Below are 26,966 nucleotides of genomic sequence, written 5' to 3'. Positions count from 1 at the left end.
GAGGCAGCCATCGCCAAATTTCCACGCTAGTAGATTGGCCCGTCAAACGCGTCGCCACGACCACCTCGACTTGACATCGATCGACATACAACATCACGACAAAACAATACATATCAAGATGCCTCACGCAGTATCTCCGTCGTCCGAAGGGGGCTCATCGTCAGTGCGAGAAGATGAGACCATGTCAGATGCGCCTGCCCAGGAGGCGGACGTTCAGAACAACGCCCAACCCGACGCGCAGGATGATGCAGGCTCGCAAGGACCTGGCGCACTGCCTACAACCACGAATGCCACCTCAACACGACTAGAAGACATGTTCGATGGTGACGACGACGACACCGACGAGTTCTCCTCCAGCGCGCAGTCAAAACCACAAGACAGCTCGCAACCTGCTCCTCGAGCAGCGCCTAAGGCACAGTACTCCGAGCCAGACACGCTCCGACAGTTCTATCAGCGACTCTTTCCCTTCCGACCGCTGTTCCAATGGCTGAACCACTCCCCAACACCCCAGCCCGACTTCCAGAACCGTGAATTTGCCTTCGTCTTGCCCAACGATGCGTACATCCGTTACCAATCATTCGCCACAGCAGACCTGTTCCGCAAGCAGTGCCTTCAAATGACGCCAACACGTTTTGAAATCGGACCACAATACAGCGTCAACCCGCGCGACCGAAAGACGATTCGCAAAGCCAGCAGTTTCCGCCCCGTCATGAAGGAGCTCGTGTTCGATATCGACATGACGGACTACGATCCTATCCGTACCTGCTGCTCGAAAGCAGCGATCTGCCACAAGTGCTGGCAGTTCATCGTCATGGCCATCAAAGTCATGGACGCCGCATTACGAGAAGACTTTGGCTTCCAACACATCCTATGGGTCTACTCCGGTCGAAGAGGTGCCCACGCGTGGATCAGCGACAAGCGCGCGCGAGAAATGGACGATGCGAAACGGAGAGCAGTGGCCAACTACCTGGAACTGCTCCGCGGAGGCGACCACGGCAAGAAGGGCCTCAATCTTCGACGACCTCTTCATCCACACATCGACCGCAGCCTGAAGCTGCTGAACCCCTACTTCCAGAAGGAAGTCCTCGCAGACCAAGATCCATGGGAGTCCCTCCAGCAAGCCGAGAAACTCCTGACTCTCTTACCCGACAAATCTCTCACCGCCGCCCTGCAAAAGAAATGGGACAGCACGCCCACCCGCACCTCGAACCAAAGATGGGCCGACATCGACAGCGTAGCCGAAGCGGGCAACCTCTCGACCCTCGACGCGAAGAAGCTGGTCGAGGTGAAGCAGGACATCCGACTGGAATACACGTACCCGCGCCTCGACGCCGAGGTCTCGAAGAAGCTGAACCATTTGCTCAAGTCGCCGTTCGTCGTGCACCCGGGCACAGGAAGGGTGTGTGTGCCGATCGATGTGCGGAGGTTAGAGGAGTTTGACCCGTTCAAGGTCCCGACTGTGACGGAGTTGCTGCGGGAGATTGACGAGTGGGATGCGAAGAACCGTGGGCTGGGGGAGCGAGAGCGCGCAAAGGTGGAGGACTGGCAGAAGACGGGCTTGAAGCCGTATGTGGAGTATTTCAGGGGCTATGTCGCTGGTCTGTTGAAGGAGGAAGGGAGGGGGAAACGTGAGCGGCATGAGGAAGCTGGTGCGGAGAGCATGGAGTTTTGATTTTGAGATCAACTTTTGATAGTCGCAAGGTCATTGCAACTGCGCTCGACTTCGTGAGGGCGATGGTATCTACATTACTTCGTTACCAGCTCGTGATCAGATTCCACATGCCGCTCATTCATGAAACATTACCTAATGCCATAGCTGGAAAAAAGCCTGGGCTTGGCAGGAGGCGAGAAGCAAGCCGTTCAGCCGTCAAGCTCGCTGGCCGGCTCAGAGCAGAATCCGTTTTTGCATGCGCGCTCCTTCGCGTAAGATCGAGACCACTTCCGCCGCAACCGTCGACCTGCAGACGTGCCGATCTAAAAACGCTGCAGCGAGCCCTGCAGGAATCGAGACCTTTTTATAGAGCCAAGGCGGTCGAATTCGCCGCCTCCGAACGCCGGTGGCGTCCAAGCTCCTTGTAACAGAGCAACGACAGAGCAAGTTCGTCCGCACTTCTTGCAGTGTGAGAGGTAAGATCACCCAACTTCCCCTCTATGGTGACGCCATCGGTACGCGGGTATCTCGAATTGTGTTGAAGTCTCGATTTTCTGCATTCCCATAAGATGGTTGGGTCGCCCACTTGCTGAGAAGCTGAATATTTGTTGTCGAAGAAAGTTGTTGCACGCCTTGGTCTGAGACGTCCAAGCAAGCGTGCACAATGGATGAGAGAGCCTTCTCAAGTTCGCGAACGCCCACGAGGCGGTTGTGGTCCACCCCTCTGCTCTCCCGGAGGTTGTCCTTGCTGCTGCCCTTGCGGTGGTGGTTGTTGCTGAGCTCCAAAAGGCCCTTGTGGTGTTGCAAACTGATAGCCAGGCGGCATCGCGATCTCCGACGATTGGTTACCCTGCCATTGCTGCTCGTGCGATCCGTATCCTTCGCCCGGCATCTGGTGGTAGTAGGGGTCGTAAGGCTCTTGTGGTGCATAGTACCCTTGCAGGGCCATTCCCGCCGATGGCTGGAAACCCTCCTGATGAGACTCCGATGACATCGACATGCTGCGACTGCCTGCTTGGGGCCACTGTTCCCAGCCGCCCTGGTCTGACGCCGGACTTGTGGTGTATTGCTGCTGCATGTAACCGCCTGGCTGTTGTTGCTCTCGTGGGAAGGATTGGTGAGTGGAAGGACCGTCAGGGAGGCTAATGTCATGTCAAATACGAAGACTGCGTGAGATTCTCGCGGAACTTACCTCATCGATGACATTGGTGAAGGCTGCGCAACACTCAGCAACTCATCGACGCCCGCGCCCATACGCATGCGTGCAAGCAGCGACGTCGCCTCTTGATCTGTACCGTTCTGTAACAGGCTGAACAAGTTCTGGAGCCTGCCGTGGTCCGCCGTCCGCGCCTCCAACTGCTGCTGCAGATTCTGCATCCTCGTCAAGCCTTCTTGCGCAACGTCATATATGCATTCGGCGCCATGCTTCCGGCAACGTTCGCAGACAGGGCGCGCACCGTCGCACTGACACGGTCAGTTTGTGAAGTCCAAAAAGACGCCACCGACACCTACCTTTGACTTCTTGCTACGACATCTGGTGCACGCGTTCTGGGTGAGGAAGGATCGTTTCGCTCGCTTGGGCCGCTCTTGAGAGTGCTCTTCCTACGTGATCAGTCAGTTTTCTCCGTAGCAGAGACAGCCTTCATTTGCGGACGGTGGATGAGGTGATAAAAGGGCTAGGGATGAATGTGAACTTACTCGTCCAACGCTACTACCACCAGACGTCCCGCCCGGCGTGGGGGGTTCCGGCAGGGCGTACGAAGCCCTTTCCTGTGTGTCTCCCATGGAGGATGGAGCGCCGGAGGCAGCGGCGAGATTGTCTGAATTCGAAGGAGGGTCTGACAGTGAGCATCCCGCCCTTACGGTGGTGAATAGCGTCGAACAAGGTGCGAATGGAGATCGATCGAGGTGAAGCGAGAGGCAAAGAGTTATAGGACGAGGTACAGCACAAAACCCACACGCCACCCTTAGGCGTAATAGGCCGCTTCCGCGTGAGGTGAGCTGCGTGAATGCCAGATCGTCCAATATTCAATGCCCTACAGACACCGATGGAGGGGTCGAGGGTTGGGTTGGCGGCAGACGGCAGACGGCAGACGGCAGACGACAGCCTCGACCGCGGCCTGTCGATAGACGCAGCCCCTGGGCGTGTGGAAGGCTCGAAGAGGTTCGTTTCAGATGCGTGACGAGGCTCTCCGTCATCGCAAAGCAGTGCATCAGAGCACCTGTAACCCATGTAAACCGCTGCATAAATCGACCTGCGATCGGAGCGCTCTCCCACTGACCGTCGCCCCGAAAGGACTGGAGTCCGCAAGAGTGTTCCAGCAGCATGATAGGGCACAGAGAAATGCATCGGCATCTCTTCACTTTAGATCGTCGGTCCCTGTTTTAGCGGCAGAGCATATGGGCCGGAGCTGTCTCCGGTAGTCTGTCTCCTCGAAAATTGGCCGGGAATGCGCTCTGTTGATGACTGTTGCTCTGCTTTGCACTCATCACACTCACGTATGCATCTGCCTCGATTTACCCACCGTCTTGGGTCTGCTGGAGTCGTTGCCCGTTATACCAAACGGCCTTCGGCAGAAGTCGACATGCTCGCAGGAGAGCCTCCCATCATCACCCATAAGTGCCTCTTGCTCTCGCGGCTCTCCTCCTTCGGGATCGCTGTATGGGCGGTCTTTGAAGGCCTCAGAACGCACCCGAGCCCGGACTATGGCTGCCCACACCACGAGCATTGCAGTTTATCCGGTCTGATGCTGCACTGCCGCGGTGGCAGCGTATAACCGAAGGAGCAGGACTACAGATCTGCCCGAGAGTTGGCCGACCGATGAGCTGGGCAAACTCACAAGTCTCTGTTCAGACGTGGCGATCGGCTTGGACCAATTCATCGGCGGCGGACATCCAAACTCGATCGGCTGCATGTCACGGGAAGATAACAATCCGGTTATTCGGTGGTTTGCTGCGTTTTGCTGCGTCTTGCGGTTGGTGCTGATTCCGTCTCAAGTAGCCTGGATCTCAACGTGCCAGAACGACAACGAAGTGTGCTTGGTACTCCGTGGAAGCCATCAATGTCGTGTCGCACCCAGTACAAACCCGTTGTTGTCCGAAGGAGGACCAGACAGGACGAAGAACTCGCGGAGGAGGAGTTGATGGCCGACATTAGCGCCTACGAAATTTCGGGAGTCCGATAGTCCCGGGAAGATCGTGAAGACCGCACCAGATCCTGAGCTCCTCTCGAGGCTGTCGCAACTCTATCTCCGTGTGGTTGGGGTGATAGGGCTTCACGACTCACCTTCTCCGGCCGACACGATCGCATGCTGAGCCTCCGCTTCGACCTTATCGACGTTCGACTGGCCATTCAAGACTACAACCGAAATGACTCTTTGGATCTGGAGAAGTCGCGCTGCCTCGAGATGGCTGTGAGAGTGGCTCCTGCGATACCACTTGTCTCCGACCTCTTATGGAAAGGAGAAAGACAAAGAGGCGATATGCGCCATTACGACCGCTATTTCCAAGCTCTTCACTGATGACCAGCAACTACCACCGCAAACCATCCGGCCCTGCTCCTGATGCGCTGGACATGTCGTTCACGCTGCTTCGACTTCCCGGGGTGCCGATGCTGTCGATGAAGCATGCCGGCGCCTTCGCGACGAAGGATGCGCCGCGACTATAACATGTACGTTCGATGGTCGTCGTACTCTGCTGTTGAGCACACACTAGGTGCTGTACGCATCGCCGGCATGGTCGCCTCCATCGAATAGTCGCGCGCGTCAGCCGGGTTGTCCAATGCTGTCTCGTCGCCGTCGGTCATGCTGGCTGCTGTGGTCGTAGGAAGAGCTGGGTTGTCCGGCCGGATTATATAGCGCAGGTGGCAACCTTCTAGAAGCTGTGCTGCCAGTGTGACGTACGATCAACCGGTGGAGAGCTGTATGTAGTAGTCTGAAGTCAAAGGGTCTGTCCTTCGGAACACGGCTGGCCCCCTCAGCGCTCGGGCCCAGATCTCGATCGCGGCGGCGGCGACAAGGTGATTCGTTGGCCAACATACATTTCCTACTCGCACATACCCCTTCTTCTTTCTTTGAGACGTCCAGAGATAGGTCAGCATTGACTGAACTAGAAAGATTGCAGCTCCAAAGACGCGGACTCGGCGTCCTTGATATCTTGTTGTGCATTTGCCACCGATGCTGGGCTGGAAGGCAACCCCACAACGTAGCACCAAGTACAGTACGGCACTCATATGTGGCCAACATGCAGCTGTGACGAAAGACCCTGGCGCCGATACCTTGCACAAAGAATCCACACGATCAAGTTGAGCTCGCGTCAAGTACTGTTGATCAATTATATACGACTACAGACAACCGCCTTGCCCCGCCACTGCTCCAAGAACCTCTCGAAGCCGGCTGACAGCTCATCAATCGGCCAACATCGAGCAGCCGCACAAGGGCAGGGCTTCACGTGGGCAGTTCGGAGGACTCCCCGACTCCGAAGCTTCTCGCATCATTATGATACAGCAACCAGCGGGACCATCGCATCGCTGCTTTGGTGCAGCCAGACTTTCGAGAATGAGTCTTCCAAGCAATTCTCGTCTTTTCAGAACCGCGCTTGCCGCGATGAGCCAGCTCGACATGCGAACACCACCCAAGTGGATGTACTTCAAAGCTGCAGGAGTCAGATCTCTTGGTCAATACCGCACTTCAGACTGCTCCTCTACACCTGGCATCTAACCCCGAGGACTGGTGAAAAGTAGTCTCTCTCAGAGACTGGGCTCAAATTCGAAGCCATACTCCCATGCTGTGCCCGCCTCATCCGGATCGTGTTCAGAGCCACCAGTGTGTCGTCAGCTCCTCGAAAATGAAATCGCAACGCTGCTCCCGACCCGCCGGACTCCTTCCTCGCCCTACCCTTCTTTTCATCGCGAATAACCGGCTTCGAGATGGCCGCATGTCAGATTTCCTGCCGATTTCTGCAGATCTTTGGCAGACGATAGAGGCCCGAGCCTTCCCGCATCACTTGCTCTCGGCCCCTTCACTACGGTGAGGTGAGGCTGAAGAGGCGGTCGAATTGGTGACCTCGAGACCTCAACAGCTGGCGGTCTGACACTTGATACTGGCACTGAAAGACGCCAAGAGTTGTTGATGCTGAGAGCATGCGGGTGGACAACACGGAGAGCATGATCCACGATCGCCTGTGAAGGCTGGAATACGTTGGAAGCGCGATTGCTGTTTGAAGAACGTATTGCCGTTGATCGCCCCGGGATCCCTCCACGCCTTTCTACGACTGATGCTCGATGTAGGACAACGGGCCCGCAGATTGGCTGTACGGCTTTTTGCTTCCAGACAACTCTTCATCGCTGAACCCACCGATGACCGTCGGGGTGCAGCAGCTGAAGACCCAGTTCCTTTCCATCCACTTTCTGCTCATCCCCTCCCTACTTGACGACTCCTATACGTACCCTGCTCGTCTCTCCGGTCCCAAGCCTGTTGACTTTCAGGCAACATGCCATCGTTTCTCTCTCCCACGCTTCCCCGAAAACTCGACAAGAGCATGCACGTCCATCGAGCGCCACGGAAGGGCACAAGCACTCAAGGTTTGCATTGGGAAAATAGGAGTGCACTGCTGCTCTTGAGAGTAAAAGGACTCCCGGTCAAAGGGGGGTCAGGTTATTCATGTGGAAGTGAAAAGCCGGACGATGGTTTGGCTGCTGGTCAAAGTTAAGTGGGGTGTTGGGGTGGAAGGTCGAGGAAATTGGTGAGTCGAAGGTTGAAAGAGACCAGACGGCAGTCTGAGCGTGTTTTCGAAGCGTGTCGAGCACAAATACCTGGATGTATAGGAGGAAGGAGGTACATGGTTGCTGCAACCGTACGAGCTCGAGAACGCCTGGCGATGTGCTATACCGTAACCGTCGCTTTCCAGCCGTCTCACTAGCAGATATGGCATGCTTAACGAACTTTGTCTTGCACAAGCAGAAGCTGTCATGTACTAAACCTGTGTATTATAGCCTCATCATGTTTGGAGAGTTAGGTCTTCACTTCGAAAGTGACTTTCGTTCCTGGTACCTGCCGAAAGCGGCGGCGTGAAGCTCGCACCTGCCTTGCTTGCCTTGCCTTAGCGGGCCGACCCGCCGAGCTCGGTGGCATATAAACAGCTTCCTCATCCCGCCGCTTTGGCGATGGGCGAAACAAAGAAACATTGAACCACGACTCCACGCGTCATCTGCCACGTGTCATAACATTCGCCTGCATCCAAAACCGTCCCATTGACCCGCCGAATACCGCTGCGACGTTTGCGACCGCGCCGACAGCTCTTCTCCCTGCAGACGGCACTTCGACCGTTCGGCAAGCTCCTTGTGGAAGTCGACGCATGTGAATGCTTCCTCCGCGTAACACTCATTGTGTGGAGAGCTCGCGACCACAACAACAGCACCATCATTGCGCCACATCCGCCTCGTACCACCCGGATGATGTGATCCACATCCACATTCCATCCCGATGCGCCTCAACACCCCCGACAGCTTGCTGTACCCCATCACAGTCACCAAGCTGCTGCGCCAGCCCGGCGACGATATCGAGCAGGATGCACCGCTGTTTACCTACGAGTACAAGAGCTCGGTGACGGAGTACGATGAGGACACAAGAGAAGATGTGGAGAGGATACGGAGCTTCTATGCCGACTTTGAGAGCGAGTTGGAGGGTAGCATTACCAGTCTGAATGTTCAGAAGGGGCAGGTGCTCAACCGACGCACGTTTGTTGCCGAGATCGAGGAGGCCTGCAAGCATGAGATCCAGTTTGGTGGGCTCTGCACCAACTGCGGCAAGGACATGACCACGATGCAGTACAACTCGACGTCAAAGAACACCGATCGCGCAACCGTCAACACCGTGCACGGGCATACGCAGTTGTTGGTGTCCCAAGCCGAAGCCAGTAAAGCTGACGAGGAGGGCAAACGGAGGCTGCTGGACACCAAGAAGCTGAGCCTGGTGGTGGATCTCGACCAGACCATCATCCACGCCACGGTCGAGCCGACGGTGGGAGAATGGCAGAATGATCCATCGAATCCCAACTACGATGCTGTGAAAGATGTGCGCAAGTTCCAGCTGATTGACGACGGGCCAGTAGCTAAGGGCTGCTGGTACTACATCAAGCTTCGGCCAGGACTTCAGCGCTTTCTTGAGCTGATATCGGGATGCTACGAGTTGCACATCTACACCATGGGCACGCGCGCTTACGCGGACAACATTGTCAAGATCATCGATCCGGACAGGAAGTTCTTCGGCCAGCGCATATTGTCCAGAGATGAGAGTGGCAGCATGACAGCCAAGAACCTCAAACGTCTGTTTCCTGTCGATACGAAGATGGTTGTCATTATTGACGATCGAGGCGATGTGTGGCAGTGGAGCCCGAATCTGGTCAAAGTCAGCCCGTACGACTTCTTCGTTGGCATCGGCGACATCAACAGCAGCTTCTTGCCTAAGAGACCGGAGCTGGAAGCCAAACCGCCCAAGCTTGCCAGCGCCGATCCAACGCCTGCAGACGGCTCCAAGCCTACTCCACAAGAAGCAGCTCCCAAAGCGGCAGGAGATGCGCCTGCATCCACTGCGACGAATGGAGACCTGTCCGCTGTTGATCGCCTGGTCACAATGGCCGGGAAGCAGGATGAAGGCAGCATGAAAGAGAAGATTGAAGAGCAGGACGAGCAGATCACAGAACAGCTTGAGAACCGACCGCTCTTGCAGAAGCAGAAGTTCCTGGATGCGGCGGAAGAAGAGGCCAAGGCTTCACCGGCTGTGGAAGCCGCGGTAGAGTTGCTGGCAGAAGACGGTCAGGAGAAGGATCAAGAACTACCACACCACAAGTACAGACAGAACTTGCTCCAGGACGATGATACGGAGCTTGAGTACCTAGCACAAAGCCTGGGCAACATCCACCAAGCGTACTTTGACGAATACCAGCGAGCAAAGTCCGGCGCAAAGGGTGGTCGAATTGCAGAGCTCCGCCCCGGACACGGCAAGAAGCGCTCCGTCGACGAGTTCGAGCACATCCCCGACGCCGCTGTCATCATGGCCAGCATGAAAGCGAGAGTACTTCAAGGCGTCAACCTCGTCTTCTCCGGCGTCGTCCCGCTCGGCGTCGACATTCACTCCCACGACATCGCCATCTGGGCCAAATCGTTCGGCGCTTCGGTCAGCGAGAACATCAGCAAGCGCACCACGCACGTCATCGCTTCGCCCGACCGTCGGACGGCGAAGGTGCGGCAGGCGGCGAAGAAGGGTGGACGGATTGCTATTGTGACGCAAGGGTGGCTGTTTGCCTGCTTCACGCAGTGGCGGAAGGTTTCTGAACACCCCTTCCGTATCCACTCGGACGCACCGCTCAACGGCACCGCCGGGCTTCCGGACAGTTTCGAGGGTCGGGATGAAGGACAGCTGTCTTCCTCAGACGAAGAGGCCGCGTTGACAGAGGACGAGCGGGAGACGCGGTCTAACACCCCCCACTCCAACGGCCGTCTGAGACTGGACACGGAAGCGGAAGAGCTGGAGAAGTTCGCCCCGAGCATGGAGCGCGCGGATAGTAGTCCCACGGAGCAGGAATCCCCGGATTACTGGGAGGATATCAAAGACGAGTTGAACGATTTCCTCGGCTCGGATGCGGAGGATGATAGCGACTCGGAGAGTGCGAAGAGCGAGGGGTTGAAGACGCCACCTAGTGCGCGGAAGCGGAAGAGAGGGGAGGTTGGTGGCGAGGGGGAAGAGGAGGAGGAGGTGGAGGGGAGTAAGTTGCAGAAGCGGAAGAAGGAGGCGCTGGGGCGGAATAGCAGTTTGACGCAGATGGTTGTGCCGGCGGAAGGGGGAAGTATGGCGGCTGCTGCGGAGGCGACGGATCCGGGGGGTGGTGGTGGTGGGGTTGGAGAAGACGAGGGGGACGATGATTTGGAGGCCATGTTGGCGGCGGAGATGAGTCGGGAGAGTGATGGGGAGGGGGCGTAGGGTGTAGAGCTTGGGCTGGGCGTATGGAGGGTATTGGGGATGGGAGGATGAGGATGATTGCATAGCGCTGGCGCCGTGGTGTGCAGATGTCTTGAGATAGGAGCAACGCTCTCAGTGGGCAAGACATGACTGTCTGCTCTGAATGCAATTCTGGCAACGAACTTTGTACGTGCTGATTGATGTGACGGTTGAAGCTCATGCTGGCAGCAGGCCAGTGGTCGTCGCTCGCTAATTGTACGCGTCGTTGATCGAACGCTGGCAGTGGAGCGAACGGGACGTCGAAGCGTGCAAAACATGTGCGTGCAGAACCTGGAGCAGCCGTTGGGCTGTCACAAGCGGTTGGTCGTCCAGTATAAGCGCTATGGTGCTGATGGGACATGCGGTATGCAGGAGACCCGTTGACCAGCTCACGAACTCGCATCTAGTCACCAGACTACTGTAGTCAGCAGGTCGAGATTCCCGGTTCTCTCCTCCTTCCCACTCCACTCCCAAGCAGCGTCTCGGAGATGGCTCCAGATTGTGTTGAAGTGGGGTTCGTCTCCAATGGCTTTGCGAGAAAGAGACGCGTTTGCAAGCTCGTGCGACCTGCAGTACGAAGACTGGACGAACGCGTTTGCCGTGCGACGTTGGAAGCATGAACGGTTGTTAAGCACGCGCTTCCCGTTTGCAGCGCTCATCAGCACGAGCAGGAGGTTTTTGTTGGATACACCGCATGTGCTCGAGCGGTCAGAGTTGGTGGTCAGTGTGTTGCAGCGAAGATCTGCCAGGTTCTTTGCGGCGGCCGTTGGGCCCGCTGCCGAGACATTTTGGAGAACCCTGGGGTGGGGATGGCGCGTTTGTCCAGCCACCAAGTATACGACTTCGACATGTAAGAGACGTGGGATCGTGATGCAGAGTGGCATGTGACAGCGTAGGTCATGCTGGCTATTCGTGTTTTCGTGGGAGAAATGGCCGAGTCTTGCGGAAACAATTGCTTGAAGAGGACAGCTTTGAGTCCCTTGACGCGAGATTGACGCGTCCCGATCGCGACGCGTTTCTAGCAAAGATGGAGTCTGCAGTAACGTCGCAGTAGGCTGGCTGTCGGCCGACGTTGAAGCTCGCCGGCTGGGACCACGTTCAACCAGCAGAACCCCAGCAGCCTCTGATCGCTGCAGTAGTTGGCATGAAGCACCCTCCTCTGTGCTCCCAAGCAGCGCTCGTTCGCTGCTGTATCCTTTCTGCACTTCTCGTTCGACGATGCTCTCCGCCACGTCTGTGGAGGATGAGGCATAGTCCATCCACGACCATGACGCGAAATCATCGAGAGGAGAGATCATAAAGCAGAAGAGCGCCCTCGATATTCTCCAAAATCTCGATTGAAGAGGACAGTCTGGCGTGGTTTGAGAAGGACGTCCGTGCGTTTTAGCGTTCCCGGGACTGCCTCGCCTCTTGTTCCTTCCTCGACCGGCTTCCGACCAACCTTCACCTCACCCACTTCCACACCTCCACCGCCGACACAACCTCCACCACCTGCGCACGACTCTCCTCCTCTTGGATCGACACCATCGCTATGCCGACATCGCTTTGAATACGACGCTGGACATCACACACGCCGCTTGTGACGCGCCGAACCATTGGCGCACTACACCGCGCGCTCAACTTGGACTTCAACGCGCGCCAGCGCTCAATAGGAAGAACAGCTGTTGTCGCGCGATCGCATTGTCCCGCCGATATTGTTACAACCATTGTCCGCCATGGCCCGACCACGCCCATCGCTGTCAATAGACCTGTCGTCGTTCGAACCCTACGGTCGCAATGAGCAGGAACAGCTGCCTACCACACCCGACCAGCGCGACGAGCAACAGCCCGCGACCGATCCCCCACCGCCACCGCGACCACAGCCATTCAAGCTGAGGAGAAGACGCGCGCCGCTTGCGCCTTTGCCAGAAACAACATTACTACCCGAGTTTGAAGGCGCCATTCCCACAATCGAGATGTCGGAGGCTGTATCCGAACTGTCTAGCCCAGACTTGCCGCCGATGACACCCTCAGACGGTCTGCTCGCGCCGATGCCAGCATTCCAGCGACTCACAACTCCAAAGACCCCGGCCCCAAAAGCGGACGACTTCTCCCAAGATTCCAGCCCCGTCCATGAGTGGGCCTTGATCACCGACAGCCGCGACAACAAGCGACCGGCTTTCCAGCGTTCTGGATCAGTGTGCTCGTCGTTTTCAGACTCATCGGTCTCGTCATGTGGCAGCTCAGCCTTCTCCGCGCCAAACAACGGCAGCTGCACCAGCCCAGAAAGTGTTGCGACCGATCCATTCACCGAAGACGACATCAACAAGCATGACTCCTTCAAGCTTTCGCAAGACACCGACCCGGCCACACCAAGCGCAAAGCGGGTGAAGCGCCATCGCCATGTGAAATGGACTCCTGAAATGGACCAGCATCTGGAGAGCACTTACATCATGTATCTGCGCGATCCGAGAGTGACCCCGTTCAAGACTCTCCCAGGCATCCCGCCACCACTCGGGGTCTGCTCACGTGTCGCAAGCAAAGCCAGACGGACATGGAGCCAACACAGAAATATCACTCCGACCTCGCTCGACACCATCCTGGAGTCCGGCAGATCCGCACGCGAAGGCTCCCCTGATACTATTCGCCCGGACACCATCGAAGCCAGACTTCACCGGCAGCCTGTCTCATGGCCATCAGATGCCGCGACCCGCAGGAGGCTGAGGAAGCTCGTCAAAGGCAAGCCGCAACTGTCAGCTCACTACCAGCGATTGTTGCGTACCCGCAGTCCGTCACCATTCGCGTCGTCGAGTGCGCCTAGCCGCTCGTCGGAACCATCCTCGTCATCATTCAAGAGCCACGAGATGAAGATGTCGCTGATCACATCTACTGCTTCTTCAATGCAGCCAGAAGGGCCACTCGCACAGCTCTCCAGCGACGACACCGCGAAAGAGGAGACGCAAGTCCGCCCGCAGTCCAGACGCACTTCCCGTCCATCGGACTGGTTCGGTCGCATCGGACGCTCTCACGCTCACCAGAAGAGCCTCTCGTTACAGTCTGAGCTGAATTTGGACCACGACATCACCCAATCTTCTGGTCTTCTGGCTTCACCCTTCGACGAAGGTCCTGCGCGCACACATCTGCTGCAGAGTATGACGGCAACCAAATCGCTAGGTCGCAGCGAGTTCAATGGCAAAGGTCGCAAGGTACCGTCCCTGGATTCCCCGATTGAGCTCACTGGAGCACCAACGGCACCTCGCTCGCTAAAGCGCCGCTTCAAGTCGGATGAGGAGAAGCCGCGTCGACCAGTTCTGGCTGATGTGTTCGGCCCACCATCAGAAGAGTCTGGCAACCTCCGCAACCGTGGCTTCACAGTGGGAGCTCATCGAGCGTCCGACAACCTCACCAGGATCTTTGAACCTTCAGTCTTCGAGCCACCAGCCGCGCCTACAGTGTCCTCGCCTGACCACGAGATGACCGAAGCGCCGCCGACATCAGACCTGTCGCATCTCGGACCTATCGGCAGCCGCTCAGCTCCTCGCCGTCTGGCAGAGCCTATCCCACGCCTCGGCTCGCCGTTCATGGAGACTCCTTTGTCCAGAGGCCTGTTCAATACCTTCCCGCGAAGCTACGTTCCTACCGCGAGCAAACCGCAGCCCTTTCAGGAGAGGCTGCGCGAACTTGCTGCACAGAACCAGAACCAGAACCAGCAGGATTGAATGGCAATACTCTTCTGACGCTCAACTTCTTGCGGTATACAATTTCGTAATCCATCATCTGCGAATCAGGTATTCAAGGCATCACAGCGGGATCGATTTTGGCGGACTCTGACGACATAGGACGAATGACGAACGACACAAGATGATCTTCTTGGTGTGTCACTTGCGGCATACCAGTATTACTATCACAGCATTATCAATCACTTCTCGGCTGCGACATCAGCTTCCCTGCTACCACTCGCACCAACACTTCACTCAGCATACAATTAGCATCGACAGGCTCTGGATGGGAGGGATATGTGGACATTGTGTCAGGTCCACGAGATGTCCGGCGGTTGTCCGCTTCACCATTTGGGCAGCAAAGGAGATTTCAGGTGTCGAGCACGCTGTACACGCGGTACGGCTTGGACTTTTTTCAACAACGTTTATGAATATATGATGCATATGAGGCGCTTCGGTGTTATTGTTCTTTGCTCGGTGGGATGGATGAAAGGCTTCCAGTCGCCTTTGGGGGGGATGCATCTACTCAGACTAGCTTCGCTGCGCGCTGCATGCATTTCGTAGGAGGCCGAATGATACCAGACATTGAAATTCTACCTTTCCCTTGTCACGCGTACTGCGCGTTGTGCGTATGAACTGTGGGAGAGACATGTAGGTATCGTGTCACGTTCGTCGTAAATGGCATCCCGTTCGTTCGTCGTAAAGTGCTGTCGGGGCTACAGAAACAACAAGTCCTTCCCAAGCTCCTCCCATCACCAAAGACAACCAATCCACCCAAGCAGTGCCTCCGCCCCCCGAGTGCCTTACTCACAACCGACTAACATACGCCACCCCCGTCTGCGGAACCTCAAAGCTCGGCCGCGGAAACCCATACAGTCTACAAGTCCCGCCGGCCTGATAGTATCCCGCGCCCCGGCAATCCGGGCCCGCCGCGCAGCAGAGCGCGCCGCACTCGGCCAGGTTGACGCTGGTGGTCGTCGAGAGGGTGTAGCCGCCGACCATGAGGATGAGGTCGCAGCGGTTCGTGTAGGATCGAGGAGTTCCCGCGTCGTCGGAGTCGGGGGGGCAGGTTAGGCCGGGGGGGCGAGGCTGTGCAGGCCTGGGGGAGGGGGGATTGTCAGTGGTGTAACGTTCTGATGGGGGAAAGACTTACGCCGCCGTTCACTTGCTCCGTCGTCGTGGTCGTTTGGGTCTGTTTCACAACGTCAGCAAGGTGGCGATGCTGCATAGCGGATCGCTGGGACCTACAACGACGGTTTTCTCCGTCGAGACCACGGTGCTTCCAGGGCCGGTTGATGTGAACGTAGACTGTGGCGGTGTTTGCTTAGCGGAACGACGTCTTGCACCTCTCGCTGCTAGACAGCATGCATACCGTGCTTGTGGTCTTCCGAGCCCTTGCGGTCTTTGTGACCGTCACCGTCGGCGCGGCCTCGAAGCAGGAGTACGCTTGGGTAACGACGCTCGCGGCGTACGACTTGAGCTTGCTGATGCTGGGCTTTGCAGCCCGCTTCCGGATGGTCTACGCGAAAGTGGTGGTTGTCTCGTCCTCGGTGGTGAAAGCGACAGAGCTTTCCGTGGTCGTGGTATCGACTACTGCACCGGGCACCTTGACGGTCGTCACTCTCGCGACCACCTTGGTAGGTGTGGTGGTCGTTGTGGTCGTCTTCTTCGGCAGGACATAACTGCAGAACTCTGATGCGAGGGAGAGTTGGACTCTTTGGAGGATGGAGAGAGCGGATTTGGGAAGACCAGAGCACTACGTGTGTGTCAATGAGGCAGGCTCTCGAAGGCAAAGGTCCATTGGTGGGGAATATATTTGTGGTAGAGCGGTCGACAGTGAGCTGAAGAGCAGTCCGCTCAAGATGACTCGCTGGATGATGCACTCGAGAGCGTGCATTGTGAGTAGTCCTTACCTACCTCTGGATGGCGGCCAGAATCGCAACAACAGGGCATCACCTTATACATGTAGATGTGTACTGTACCGTCGATGGATCTGGCCGCACGCCTCTGGGTGCAGCAGTACATGAGGCTAAGGTGGTCTATCCATCAATCATCACTGCCGTCGACCAGCCAAGGAACTCAGTCGGGTCGAGACTGGTTGTGAGAAGGCCCAGAAGGATGTAGAGCTGCCTGAAGCAGCAAAGTCGAGTAAGCCACATCGTGAGTTGAGAGCTGAACTTCGCCTAACAGACGGGAATATGTAGACAATGTGCCGTGTGTTGGCAATGGGCGTGAAGCGTTGGAAGATGTCGAGTCCTTCCGAACGCCTGTTTGCCGTGGGGGTACGAGGTCGGAACGAATGCCATCCGTTCACGCTTGCCCATATGTGCAGTATACAGAGGTGGTGTAGTCCTAGACTCACGCGACTTGCTGCACCGTGCACCTGTGGTCGTAGCTTCCGAACGTCATATTCGAGATTCGACTACCACATTTCTCGTCCTACCTAGGATAGACAGCTACAATGGACCACACCACCTCCCCCCCACCCGACCTCCTTGCCCTCCCCTCCAGCCTCCGCGTCATCTCCCTCAACTGCTGGGGCCTCAAGTTCATCTCTAAACACCGCCATGCCCGCCTCACAGAAATCGGCCACCAGCTCTCCATCGCCTCCCCACCCCCCTCCATCGTCGGCCTCCAAGAATGCTGGACCCAGGAAGACTACCTCGCCATCCGCTCCGCCACGCAAGACATCCTTCCTTACGCGAAATTCTACTGGAGCGGCATCTTCGGCGGCGGCCTGGCGATTCTGTCCAAATGGCCCATCGAAGAGACCTCCATGTTCCGCTACCCGCTCAACGGCCGCCCGTCGGCGTTCTACCGCGGGGACTGGTTCGTCGGCAAAGGCGTCGCGTGCGCGAGGATAAGAATCGGACCGGGTAGGAAGGATGTCATTGAGGTGTTCAACACGCATCTCCATGCCCCGTATGAGCGGGAACCGAACGATAGCTATATCTGCCATCGCACGGCGCAGGCGTGGGAGATTGCGAAGCTCATGCGTCACGCGGCAGAGCGGGGACACGCGGTGCTGGGGCTGGGGGATTTCAACATGGTGCCGTTGAGTCTGGCGCATCGGCTGGTCGAGGCCCACGCGCCGGTGCGGGATGTGTGGCGCGTGTTGAAGCCGGATAGCGCGGTGGGCGGGGCGAACCAGGCGGCGGAGAAGGCGAGGGGGCGGCCGGTGCCGACGGCGGAGGAGTGTTTGAGGGAGCATGGGGCGACGTGCGATAGCAAGTTTAATACGTGGAGGTGGAGTAAGGAGAGCAGGAAGGCGTTGGAGAAGGGGAGGGATGAGGAGGTGGATCCGGGGGTGTTGGATCCGAGGGCGAGGAGGTTAGATTATGTGTTTTTGGCGGATAATGGGGTGGAGACGGGGTACACGTGGGAGATTGTGGGTGCGGAGGTGGGCATGACGATGCGGCATCCGACGTTGAGGTGTTCCTTGAGTGATCACTTTTCGATTGAGACGACGCTGGTGCGGTCACAGGGGGCAGGGCAGAAGAGGCAAAGGGAGAGAATGGTGAATCCATTGCCAACGTCCATGTACGACACTATCCTCGAGATGATTACGAAATACGATGGGAGAGAGCGTAGGCAGCGACGGCATCGCCTTGGTCGCTTCGGACTCTCCATCGTCGTCTCGCTGGGCTGCTTCGTAGCGGTATGGTGGTCGCCACGGAACTACGTAGCCTTCATCCTCCTGCTGATCAGCACACTCGGCTTCGGCGGCGGTGTACTCGAAGGCTTGATGGGCGGCTTGTTCGTCGGCAGCGAGCTACGAGCGCTACGAGAGTTTCGACACGAGATTGAGCGAGCTAGAGAGCAAGCGGTAGTCGCAGCAAAGCAAAACCATCTAATATAACATCCAAATATCTCAATCCAAGGATTCCCGTAGCTTCTTGAATCCCTTCGCGGCTTCTCCCTCCCGTCCCTTGATCGTGAACACGATCTGATACCCCAGGCGACGACCGCGCGTCGTAGTACTATACGGCATGCCTTCGTACTCCATACCGTTCTCGTCGAGCCAGCGCTGGAAGAGGTAGTACTCGGAACGACTCTGTCCGAAATCCAGCCAGACGGCTCGGAGCCGGGGTATGGCTGTGAAGGCGTCCAGAAGCCCGGCAGCGGATGGTTGGCAGACGTCGCACCGTCCTTCGGAACCGGCTAGGGTGCACGCGATGGACTGGCTGAAGTTGAAAAAGTAGAGGAAGCGGGCGTACTCCAGTTTCAACGGGGTTTTGAGATTGGCGTCGGTGTGGGCGCAGAAGTCGTTGCGGGTCACGACGATGCTGTTGAGGTCGTAGAGGAGGGGGATGGCCTCTTCGTAGATCTGCCGGCTGGTGCGTAAAATGGCCAAGTTGTGGGAGCCCGGGATGTATTGGCGGAGTTTGAGGTGTTCGTTGTCGGGGAGGAGGTACTCGTAGATCTGTTGAGGGTGAGGTCAGTGGTTGGTCTTGTTGATGGGTTTGGAGGCGTACTCTTAGCCGTAGCTCTACTGGTAGACGATCCGTGAAGGTGCATTCTGCCATTCTTCTGCTAGATTGTCCGCTCGTGGCAATTGATAGATAGATGAGGTCTCTAAACGGTAGAAGAGGCGGGATGAGGTGTGGTGGCGAGTTCATTGAAGATGGTACCTCGCACAGTATGATCGATCTTACCTTATGTCGAGTTCTCCGAGTTACGATCAAGAGCTATGCAGCGTGGGGTGAAGTTGTGAGCTCGAAAATATACTGGAGACGCTGGATTCATCCACGCAGAGACAGAGCCGGAGGACCTTCTCCAAAATCGTGATATCTTTGATATCTTTTCGCGCAGCTGCAACAGGTGTGAAAGTCGTTGTCAGGTACTGCCGAATCTCGAGAAGCTACAGCCGTCTCTGCACTATGTCCGGCACGATCAACCTCCCAAGCCCCAACAACGTATGCAGCTCAACATCAAGCTGGTGAAGGAACACAGAGTCCTCGCATTCATCTAGCTTACGGTAGTCCATCGGCAACTCTTGCGGCCATATGCTCCCAATACCGACCGGCGCTGTCTAAGCTTACACACAATGGTCAGCAAAGACTGTTTCTCCGACCACTGATCAAGTTGAAAGTGAGCACCGCACAGCAACTGATTCGGTCTTGGAGAACATTGACTTAGTGCAGGGCTTAGCGTTGTGCTCGCGCGTATGTCCAAGGCTGCTGATCAGGATCGGGCACAGGATCGAGTTCTGCGGCCGTCGAATAGACTGTGCGAAGCGGTGTATCTCGAAGCAAGAGGCTAAGCTCGCTTGTTCAAGTGCTTGCAAGAAGGTATGCGCCAACGCCGGTGCATGGAAGCTGGAGGCCGGTTGGGCTGCGGGCGCCGACGCGATTGCCTGGATATGACGAGGGGTAGCAGCGTTCTCAGAGATCACAAAAACATGTCAAGGTAAGTGATATGGCCATGTGGGCTTGGTGGTCGCAAGCAGGAGCAGACTCCCCCTTCAACGCAAACACCGACTCGGCGTGGTGGTCGCATTCCAGGAGAACCTCATTGAGCCCTTTGTCAAAGCGTAGGAAGTCTTCATAGATGATTAGGTGGATCCCAGATGGGAGAACGGTGGTAAAGTAGTCGACTCTCGCGGATGTATATCGCTTGGCGGTCAGGAGGCGTAGATGATGGCGGAGTCTGGTTATTCTGCTATAGATACGTGCGAGAGCGCGTCGGCCAGTCCATTTGATACATGCGTCCATCTCCCCGGTAGTGATAGGCTGGACTGAGTGCGACAGGTGGGACAGGTGGTGATGCGTGCTGGGAGAAGAGGTCGCTGGCTGATACCGTCTCAAGCAGGAGGAATTTGTCGTGTTCTCGCAGCAAGCGACGTCCCCATGGTGATCAGTACCGCTTCCTCGTCATCCGGATCCATGTAGCTGGCTCGGAGAACATTCAGGGCACATCCAGTGGTCTTGCTCATCCTCATCGATTGACACCCCACCTGAGTATAGTAGAGGGCAACAAAAAACCAGAAGTGAGCCTTAACTTTTGCACTTACTCTCGCCCATGTGGATGACAACTGAACACTGGGCATATGAGACACACTCTAAAGGCTTGCTTCTAGACAGCAGCAATTTTTTGCTTCAGGTGTCCGATGCCTCTGCTGTAGCTTTTGATTCCGACTCGATCTCGGAGACGCCTCAAGCACCGTTTCCAGTCGGTGCAATTGCAGACATGTCTTCCTCTGCGGACACTGCCGGGTCTGCTTGACCTATGCCCACACGTTGGTGGGAACTCATGTTATCAAATGAGCGGCGATATGAGCACGAGAAGACTCTCAAGCATGGAGAAGGAAAAGAAGGGGACGCGGTTTCCTAGACGACTGATGAGAGGACCCTGAACTTCACCCCGCCGTGCCCGCCCATCTGCAACCTTTTAAGCTTGTCGACGAGTCTAAACGAACGCCCGTTAAACATTTGACACAACAAGCTGGCAATCTGTGTTGAAGCAGCAGCAGTCGGCGTTCTGGCGTACCGTTGAATCGCGCTCCTCGAGCGCTGGAGGCTCCATGGCCTTTCTGTTTGGACGCCGGCAACGCTCCGCCTCGGAACTCATCAGATCGACCAAAGATCTGCTACAGCGGCTCATTAAGGAGGACGGGCAGGTGCCGAAGGTAGGACTTCATACCGCGAGCAAGGATACAAATGTCTGACAACTGCGATAGACCGAAGAAGAGCTCGCGCGAACGCTGTCCATAACGAAGACGACCCTCCAGGGTTCACCAGACGTCGACGCCCAGCCCGAGCAAGTGTACCAGCTCGTCAGCACGATCCTAGCAGAGTCTCTGCTGCCACTTCTGGTCACGAACATCCATCGTCTCCCCTTCGAAGCCCGCAAGGACACGCAAACCATCATCTCGAACGTCTTCCGGTTTAGGAATCCGGGTAGCACGCACACCGAGCCGGATGCGCTGAAGGAGGTGCTGCGGACACAACCGGGCATCGTCGTGAGCTTGTGCAATGGGTATGAGAGGCGCGAGAGCGCTGGGGCGTGCGGCGGCATACTGAAGGAAGCGTTGAAGTGGGATGCGGTTGCTGCGGTCATACTGTACGACGAGCCCTTGCCAGACGGCAAGACGATTGACATCTACAACGATGTGGACGCGAGCAGCCAGAGCAGTGGCAATGGCGTGTTCTGGAAATTCTTCGACTGGATCGACAAGTCGTCGTTTGAGGTTTCGGCGGACGCTTTCGATTGTTTCCGCCTCATTCTCACGAAGCACAAATCGCTGGTCTCGAACTACATCAACACGAACTTCGACATGTTCTTCGACAAGTACAACAGCATGCTCGTCAAGAGCGATAGCTACGTGACGAAGCGGCAGTCGATCAAGCTGCTGGGTGAAATGCTGCTGGATCGGCAGTTCTACGAAGTCATGACCAGATATGTCGACTCGGGGGACAACTTGAAGCTCATCATGTGGCAGCTCAAGGACGAGCGGCGGATGGTGCAGTATGAAGCGTTTCACGTCTTCAAGGTGAGTTGACGAGGATCGTACTGCTTCGAACACTTCTGACACCGAATAGATCTTCGCCGCAAACCCCAACAAGTCCTACGAAGTCCAGAAGTTCTTGATCATGAACAAGCAGCGTCTGCTCAAGTTCCTGCCGAAGTTCCTGGAGGACCGTACGGAAGACGACCAGTTCAACGACGAGAAAGCGTGGCTGGTCAAGGCGATTGGAAATCTGCCGGACAGCACCAGCGCGATCCAGTCTCCCACGGGAGCTCGGCCGGCAAATGGCAGTGCGGGTGTGCAACAACAAGGTAGCACGGCGCAGGTGCGGTCATGATGAGCGTTGAATGTCTGACGTTAGGAGTTCTGGTGGCATGGTCATGATGATAGCAAGCAAGCACGGAGTTGCATGGATACTACAGCCTGCACTTTCGGTGTACTGGACTACTCTGCATATACTGGGCGTATCGTTGCATGTCTGGTCAACAAGCAGATCGAGATCGTTTAGACATCCGACTTTCTCGGACTTCGGCTTCGGCTCGCAGGTATCACGTGATCAACATCAGATACGAGTAACCAGATTAGCTGCTGACGCTGATCGACACTCGCGTGTCTCTAGTATCTGTCGAGCCAACCTGTCGGGCTCAGCAACGTGAGATACGTGCCGGACATCCGGACACAGAAGGCTTCACCTTCGAAACGAGAGATGAGCGAGGGTAGCGTCAACGAGTTCCAGAATATCTTCACAGCACCGAGATTGACATGTCAATTGCCACATGCTACTGTACACTATAACCACCCTCACCACGGCCGTCTCAGCCGTGCCAATGCATATATTCCCTCATCCATACACCGAGTATCCCAAGCACCAACTCAAATTCTCCCAACGCCCGAAAACAATCGTGTCAGAAAACACCCCTTGCGTTCAGATCAAAATCGCTCAGATGGCCATCCCAGTTGCGGCCGTAGCCTTGGTATCTTGTATCGCAAACAATGCTGAAGCCGGAATGAAGAGTCGAGCGCTAGCCTCCCAGTGTGCCGAGTGTTGGTGGTGGTGGTGGTGGTGGTGGTATTGTAGCAAAGGTGTCGGAGGAAAGGGAATGGTGTGGTCGAGGAGTGTGCCCTTGGAAACGCCGAGGTGGTGGGTAGGAAGTGTTGATCGAGCTCGCGTGCTCGGGCGTGGGGAAGAGACCGATGCGCTAGGTGCGGAGGCGCATGGGGAGGGTTTGAGTGTTCCGATGCTGCTGACAACGGGTTGTTGGAGCCGACGGTGTGATGGCTCCCCAGCTCCGGATCCGCAGATCCAGACCGCGAAGCGACGTTCTGTCGGCGAACATCGCCTGAGGCACACCCTTGTCGCTGACCAAGACGGAACGAGCCAAGCGAACACCTCGAAGCCAAACTCGTGTTGTAGAGCGACCGGACAATGGCAACCGAGAGGTTAAGAAACCTCACGTGCTATGCCCAAAAGATGTCGACGCACTCGGCGGCTCGCGCTCATTGTGGTAGAGATGCTTCTCATGCCCGAAGATCATGCGATGGATGTTCTCGAGGATCATGCAGTCGATGCCGCACGTGGGCGAGATGTTCGCGAGCTTGCGCAAGAAGGCGATGGTGCGCTCGAGGAGCCTGCAGAACTCCCCCCGATCCACGAAGTTGCTGAGCCACTTGTTGTAGTATGCGGCCGAGAGGACGAGCATGTTGCCAAATTGTCTGGGAGAAGATTGTCAGCTTGGTGCGTTCGTTTTGGAGCATGACTTGATCGGTACTTACGCGTGAGCCGTGCCGTGAATGTTAGTCACGATCAGACGGTCAGGGATGCCATCAAAGGCGACAGTGCTCTTCATGGCGGCATCAATGCAGCGCTTCGAAGCGGCCCAGACCACCTCGTCGCCCATTGACCCGATCGCGGTGAAGAGATGAATCTCGGCAGGGTCGCGTGGATTACCGTTGCAGTCCCTCGCGTTTTCGAGAATGCCCTTCCCGTCCGTGACGTGTGGCATGATGTGAAGGGCATAGTCCAGGTACGGCCGGTTGATGACGTACCGTGCGCCGTAATACTTCGCTCGCAAACGAGCCGGGAGAATCTCAGTTGGCGGTGGATCATCGTCGTCCCATTGGAGTTCAGGCGTGAGCGTTGTGCGCCAGGCGTTGAGGATCTCCTCGTGCCCCTCGAGCATGCTCTTCACTTGCCTGAGCGACTGGTTCAGGCACTGGTCGCCGTACATCTCCTTGTGGATGAGATTCAACCTTTTGCGTAGGAACATCTGTGATACGTAGTAGATGAGGATGTTGCCGTCGCTTCCATGTGGCTGGTCACCCTGCAGACGGAGGCCGTCGTAGCTTTCCGTATCGGTATCTGGCATTTGGTGCGGATTCAGCAACTTGCTCTCGAGATCGCCAATGCCGCTGGAGGGAAGATGCATCTCCGCCAGGATATCGCTCTCGAGCTGCAGACATGTCCATGAAGCCAGAACAATCAGGTTTGACCGCTTATCTTTGATTCGCTTCTGTCCTCGCTCGTGTACCTTGAGAAGGTCGCCGGTTGGATCCCAGTAGTGATCGTTGTACAGCTTGTATCGGTCCAGAAGCATCCTAATAGCTCGCCCAGCCATGAGGAACCAGCTCATGCTTTCCTTCACACGTGCTAACTGGCCTTTGTACAAGCCAGCAAGGAGAAACATCTGCGCGTGGATGAGGTCGTTGCCGTCGCCTTGGTCACCCAAGACCTCAACAGCTTTCGCGTAGTAAGCGAGCCCGGGAACCTGGTCCAGATTTCGCCTGGCCGAGTGCACGCCTTCCATTGACGGTCTTCGACTATGCATGTCCATTCGAGTGAAGCCGTCGGTCCCTGGTGGCGTAGCTTGGGCCAGAGGGGTGTTGTTAGGAGACATCTCATTCGGTTTGATGGTCACCGACATTGGCGAACTGCTGGAGAGTCCAGAATTGCCGGTCAAGCTATGCAACACTACTACGTTTGCCTCGCCGGCCTTATCTTTGGCCAGTCCTTCCAAAGGCTCCTTGTGCAGACAGATCTTCCCGAGTGCGAGAATCAGCCAGACTATCCCGTTTGTAGGTGATCTTTCAGTAGGCTCGCGACGCCAGATGTTGTGCTCTGATTGCATGGTTCCGGTGGCAGTAGAGCCATTCGATCTTTGCCGCTTCAACGGTCGTTCGGAATCCGAGTTGTTCCCAACTGCAAACTTCGAGCGAAGCGTTGGCTGTCCTGTGCTATACCGCTTGATAAAGTTATCGAAGATCTTCCGCACCTTTTGCTTATCCAGCATCGGATGCATAACATGGATGTTCTTCATGTAGCTGTCGTACAGGGTGTTGATCGTGTTGACGTCCAAGTCAAGCGTGCCGTCCGGTTTCAAGCCACCCCAACCTTGCGGTTCCGACCGTGAGATCTCGCTCGAAGGCGTATTTTGGAAGCCGGTGCCCCAAATGTTATGAGGCGGGCTAGGAGTGCTGTGCTGACCGTCGCCACTATCATCGCTCAGCGCTGGGCTCGCCGGACCACCAGGCTGGGTGCCATCGTATTCGTCTATTCCCTCGCCACGAGTCCAGATCCGCATGACACCACGGTCTTCTGCCTCCATAACGTAGCTGTCGCTGACAGGCACATTGGCGTCCTTGAGCAGAGGTTTGATGCTCGGCCACAGCAGGATGAGCTTATGGGGTGCTGTGCGGTGATCTTCCAACGTGGGCATTTGCTTCGGGAGGGGCTGTTCGGCAATCGCTGGTGCTGGCTCAACGTTTCGCTCTGCCTGTACCATGTGTTTCCTCTCAACAACCTCAGTCTCGTTCGGCATCTGCATTGGGCCATTGGTGACCTGCATGGTCGTTTGCTCGACTCCTCGCAAGCGATGCTTGAGATCTTCTACGTTCGAACTGAGCCGAGTTAGAGCTGCTGTCTGATCCCGCATATGTTCCAACAGCTTCTCCATGTTCTTGTCGGTTCTGCAAAGGCTGTCAGTCGGCTTTCCGAAAATGAGATGTTGATATCATCTTACTTTGCAGGTGGCGTGTCTCGATATTGACATTCCATATTGCCTTCTTTGCAGAACGAACAAGGATTGCCTTCGTCACATTTCTGCTTTCGCTGACGACATTGCTCGCAAGCCTGGACTAGATTAGTATTCCACAATTCTGACTGTGTACCTTTTGGTAATGAGCGCATACCTGAGTCGCTCGCATTTGCTTCTTTTTCTGGGTGTTGAAATTACTTGACGTTGGACCATAGCTCTGCGGAAAGTAAACGTCCTGCGGCGGAGGCCCAGGTGGGTACGAATGATGGTTCTCCATCATCGGAGGAGGCCCGTAGTGGGATGACGGTGGCGGTTGGTGATGTTGCGGCGGTCCGTGGGGATGCGCCGGAGGTGGCGGTAGGCCATGGGGTACCCCGTTGGGTTGTCCATAACCATGATGTCCTCCATGTTCCATTGGTTGTGACGGTGGCGGCGGTCCTTGCTGCGCCGGGTCCGGCCCAGACGAAGGAGGATATGGGCCTTGGCCGGGGTGAGCTGGCGTTGTGGGCGTTCGCTGTTGATGCGCCGAGTCGTGGGAATACGATCGATTCACGGGTGCTGGTGTGGCATGGCCGGATCGATTGTGATTGTTGTACGCGTGGTATTCAGCGCCCTCTCGTGTATCGTGTTGAGGTGCCCTCGGCGGCGGCAGAGGCGGTAGGTTGTGGTTCGTATGTTGCGGCCGCGGATCGATGGGAGGTAGATTCGGTCCCGGGGGTCCAGAGGGACCTGGCGGTTGCTGATGCTGCGGCGGAGGTGGGTATTGCTGAGGTGGAGGTCCGTACTGATAGGACTGATGTGTCGGAGGGGCACCGTTGGTGGAATGGGGTTGCGCAAAGGCTGGTGGAGGGGGAGGGCGATGGTCTACCGGGGTGTGCGGAGGGTAGTTGTGCTGGTGAGGCGGAGGGGGGGCAGCATAAGGTGTGCGTCGGCTGTCCATGTTTCGAGGTAGCGAGCCATGCGGTCAGGGCAGCAGCCGGGACTCGGGGCTATGTCAACAGCAAGGCGACGGCGACATGAGCCGGTGCGCGATGAGTGGACGTCAGCGAGGCCGCAAGGACGGCAAGGATGGGCGATGCGGTCGGGCTCTCAGGCTCAGCGCTCGCGCAGGCGCATGACAGA

General features: G+C 56.6%; 8 protein-coding genes across 8 annotated transcripts; 5 read left to right on the top strand and 3 right to left on the bottom strand.

The window, feature by feature from the left end:
- Positions 1-118: 118 nt before the first annotated feature.
- On the top strand, positions 119-1,672 carry PRI1 (p48 polypeptide of DNA primase; the record flags this gene model as incomplete). Its single annotated transcript, XM_064803189.1, is given in 2 exon segments — positions 119-1,566; positions 1,585-1,672. The coding sequence occupies 2 exon segments, from the start codon at positions 119-121 to the stop codon at positions 1,670-1,672; spliced, it is 1,536 nt and encodes a 511-aa protein (XP_064658104.1).
- Positions 1,673-2,333: 661 nt separating this feature from the next.
- Positions 2,334-3,436, bottom strand: LTR77_005946 (uncharacterized protein; the record flags this gene model as incomplete). The annotated part of the gene is made up of 4 exons (XM_064803188.1): positions 2,334-2,793; positions 2,844-3,115; positions 3,164-3,253; positions 3,350-3,436. The coding sequence occupies 4 exons, from the start codon at positions 3,434-3,436 to the stop codon at positions 2,334-2,336; spliced, it is 909 nt and encodes a 302-aa protein (XP_064658103.1).
- Positions 3,437-8,133: 4,697 nt separating this feature from the next.
- On the top strand, positions 8,134-10,629 carry fcp1 (CTD phosphatase Fcp1; the record flags this gene model as incomplete). Its single annotated transcript, XM_064803187.1, has 1 exon — positions 8,134-10,629. One exon carries the CDS (start codon positions 8,134-8,136, stop codon positions 10,627-10,629), a length of 2,496 nt encoding a protein of 831 aa, XP_064658102.1.
- Positions 10,630-12,362: 1,733 nt separating this feature from the next.
- Positions 12,363-14,345, top strand: LTR77_005944 (uncharacterized protein; the record flags this gene model as incomplete). The annotated part of the gene is made up of 1 exon (XM_064803186.1): positions 12,363-14,345. The coding sequence occupies one exon, from the start codon at positions 12,363-12,365 to the stop codon at positions 14,343-14,345; it is 1,983 nt and encodes a 660-aa protein (XP_064658101.1).
- Positions 14,346-15,709: 1,364 nt separating this feature from the next.
- On the top strand, positions 15,710-18,204 carry ISC1_2 (phospholipase C type enzyme; the record flags this gene model as incomplete). The annotated part of the gene is made up of 2 exons (XM_064803185.1): positions 15,710-15,982; positions 16,798-18,204. 2 exons carry the CDS (start codon positions 15,710-15,712, stop codon positions 18,202-18,204), a joined length of 1,680 nt encoding a protein of 559 aa, XP_064658100.1.
- Positions 18,205-18,216: 12 nt separating this feature from the next.
- Positions 18,217-18,871, bottom strand: LTR77_005942 (uncharacterized protein; the record flags this gene model as incomplete). The annotated part of the gene is made up of 2 exons (XM_064803184.1): positions 18,217-18,768; positions 18,821-18,871. 2 exons carry the CDS (start codon positions 18,869-18,871, stop codon positions 18,217-18,219), a joined length of 603 nt encoding a protein of 200 aa, XP_064658099.1.
- Positions 18,872-20,868: 1,997 nt separating this feature from the next.
- Positions 20,869-22,150, top strand: HYM1 (Hym1p; the record flags this gene model as incomplete). Its single annotated transcript, XM_064803183.1, has 3 exons — positions 20,869-20,973; positions 21,025-21,837; positions 21,887-22,150. The coding sequence occupies 3 exons, from the start codon at positions 20,869-20,871 to the stop codon at positions 22,148-22,150; spliced, it is 1,182 nt and encodes a 393-aa protein (XP_064658098.1).
- Positions 22,151-23,264: 1,114 nt separating this feature from the next.
- LTR77_005940 (uncharacterized protein) lies at positions 23,265-26,784 on the bottom strand (the record flags this gene model as incomplete). The annotated part of the gene is made up of 4 exons (XM_064803182.1): positions 23,265-23,526; positions 23,587-25,776; positions 25,830-25,939; positions 25,999-26,784. The coding sequence occupies 4 exons, from the start codon at positions 26,782-26,784 to the stop codon at positions 23,265-23,267; spliced, it is 3,348 nt and encodes a 1,115-aa protein (XP_064658097.1).
- Between the last annotated feature and the right edge of the window lie 182 nt (positions 26,785-26,966).

This window comes from Saxophila tyrrhenica (genome assembly GCF_035928015.1).
Source record: "Saxophila tyrrhenica strain CCFEE 5935 chromosome Unknown scaffold_9, whole genome shotgun sequence".
Taxonomy (NCBI): Eukaryota; Fungi; Ascomycota; class Dothideomycetes; order Mycosphaerellales; family Extremaceae; genus Saxophila; species Saxophila tyrrhenica.
Note: the sequence above shows the minus strand (reverse complement) of the source record. Positions and strands in the feature narration are given on the sequence as shown.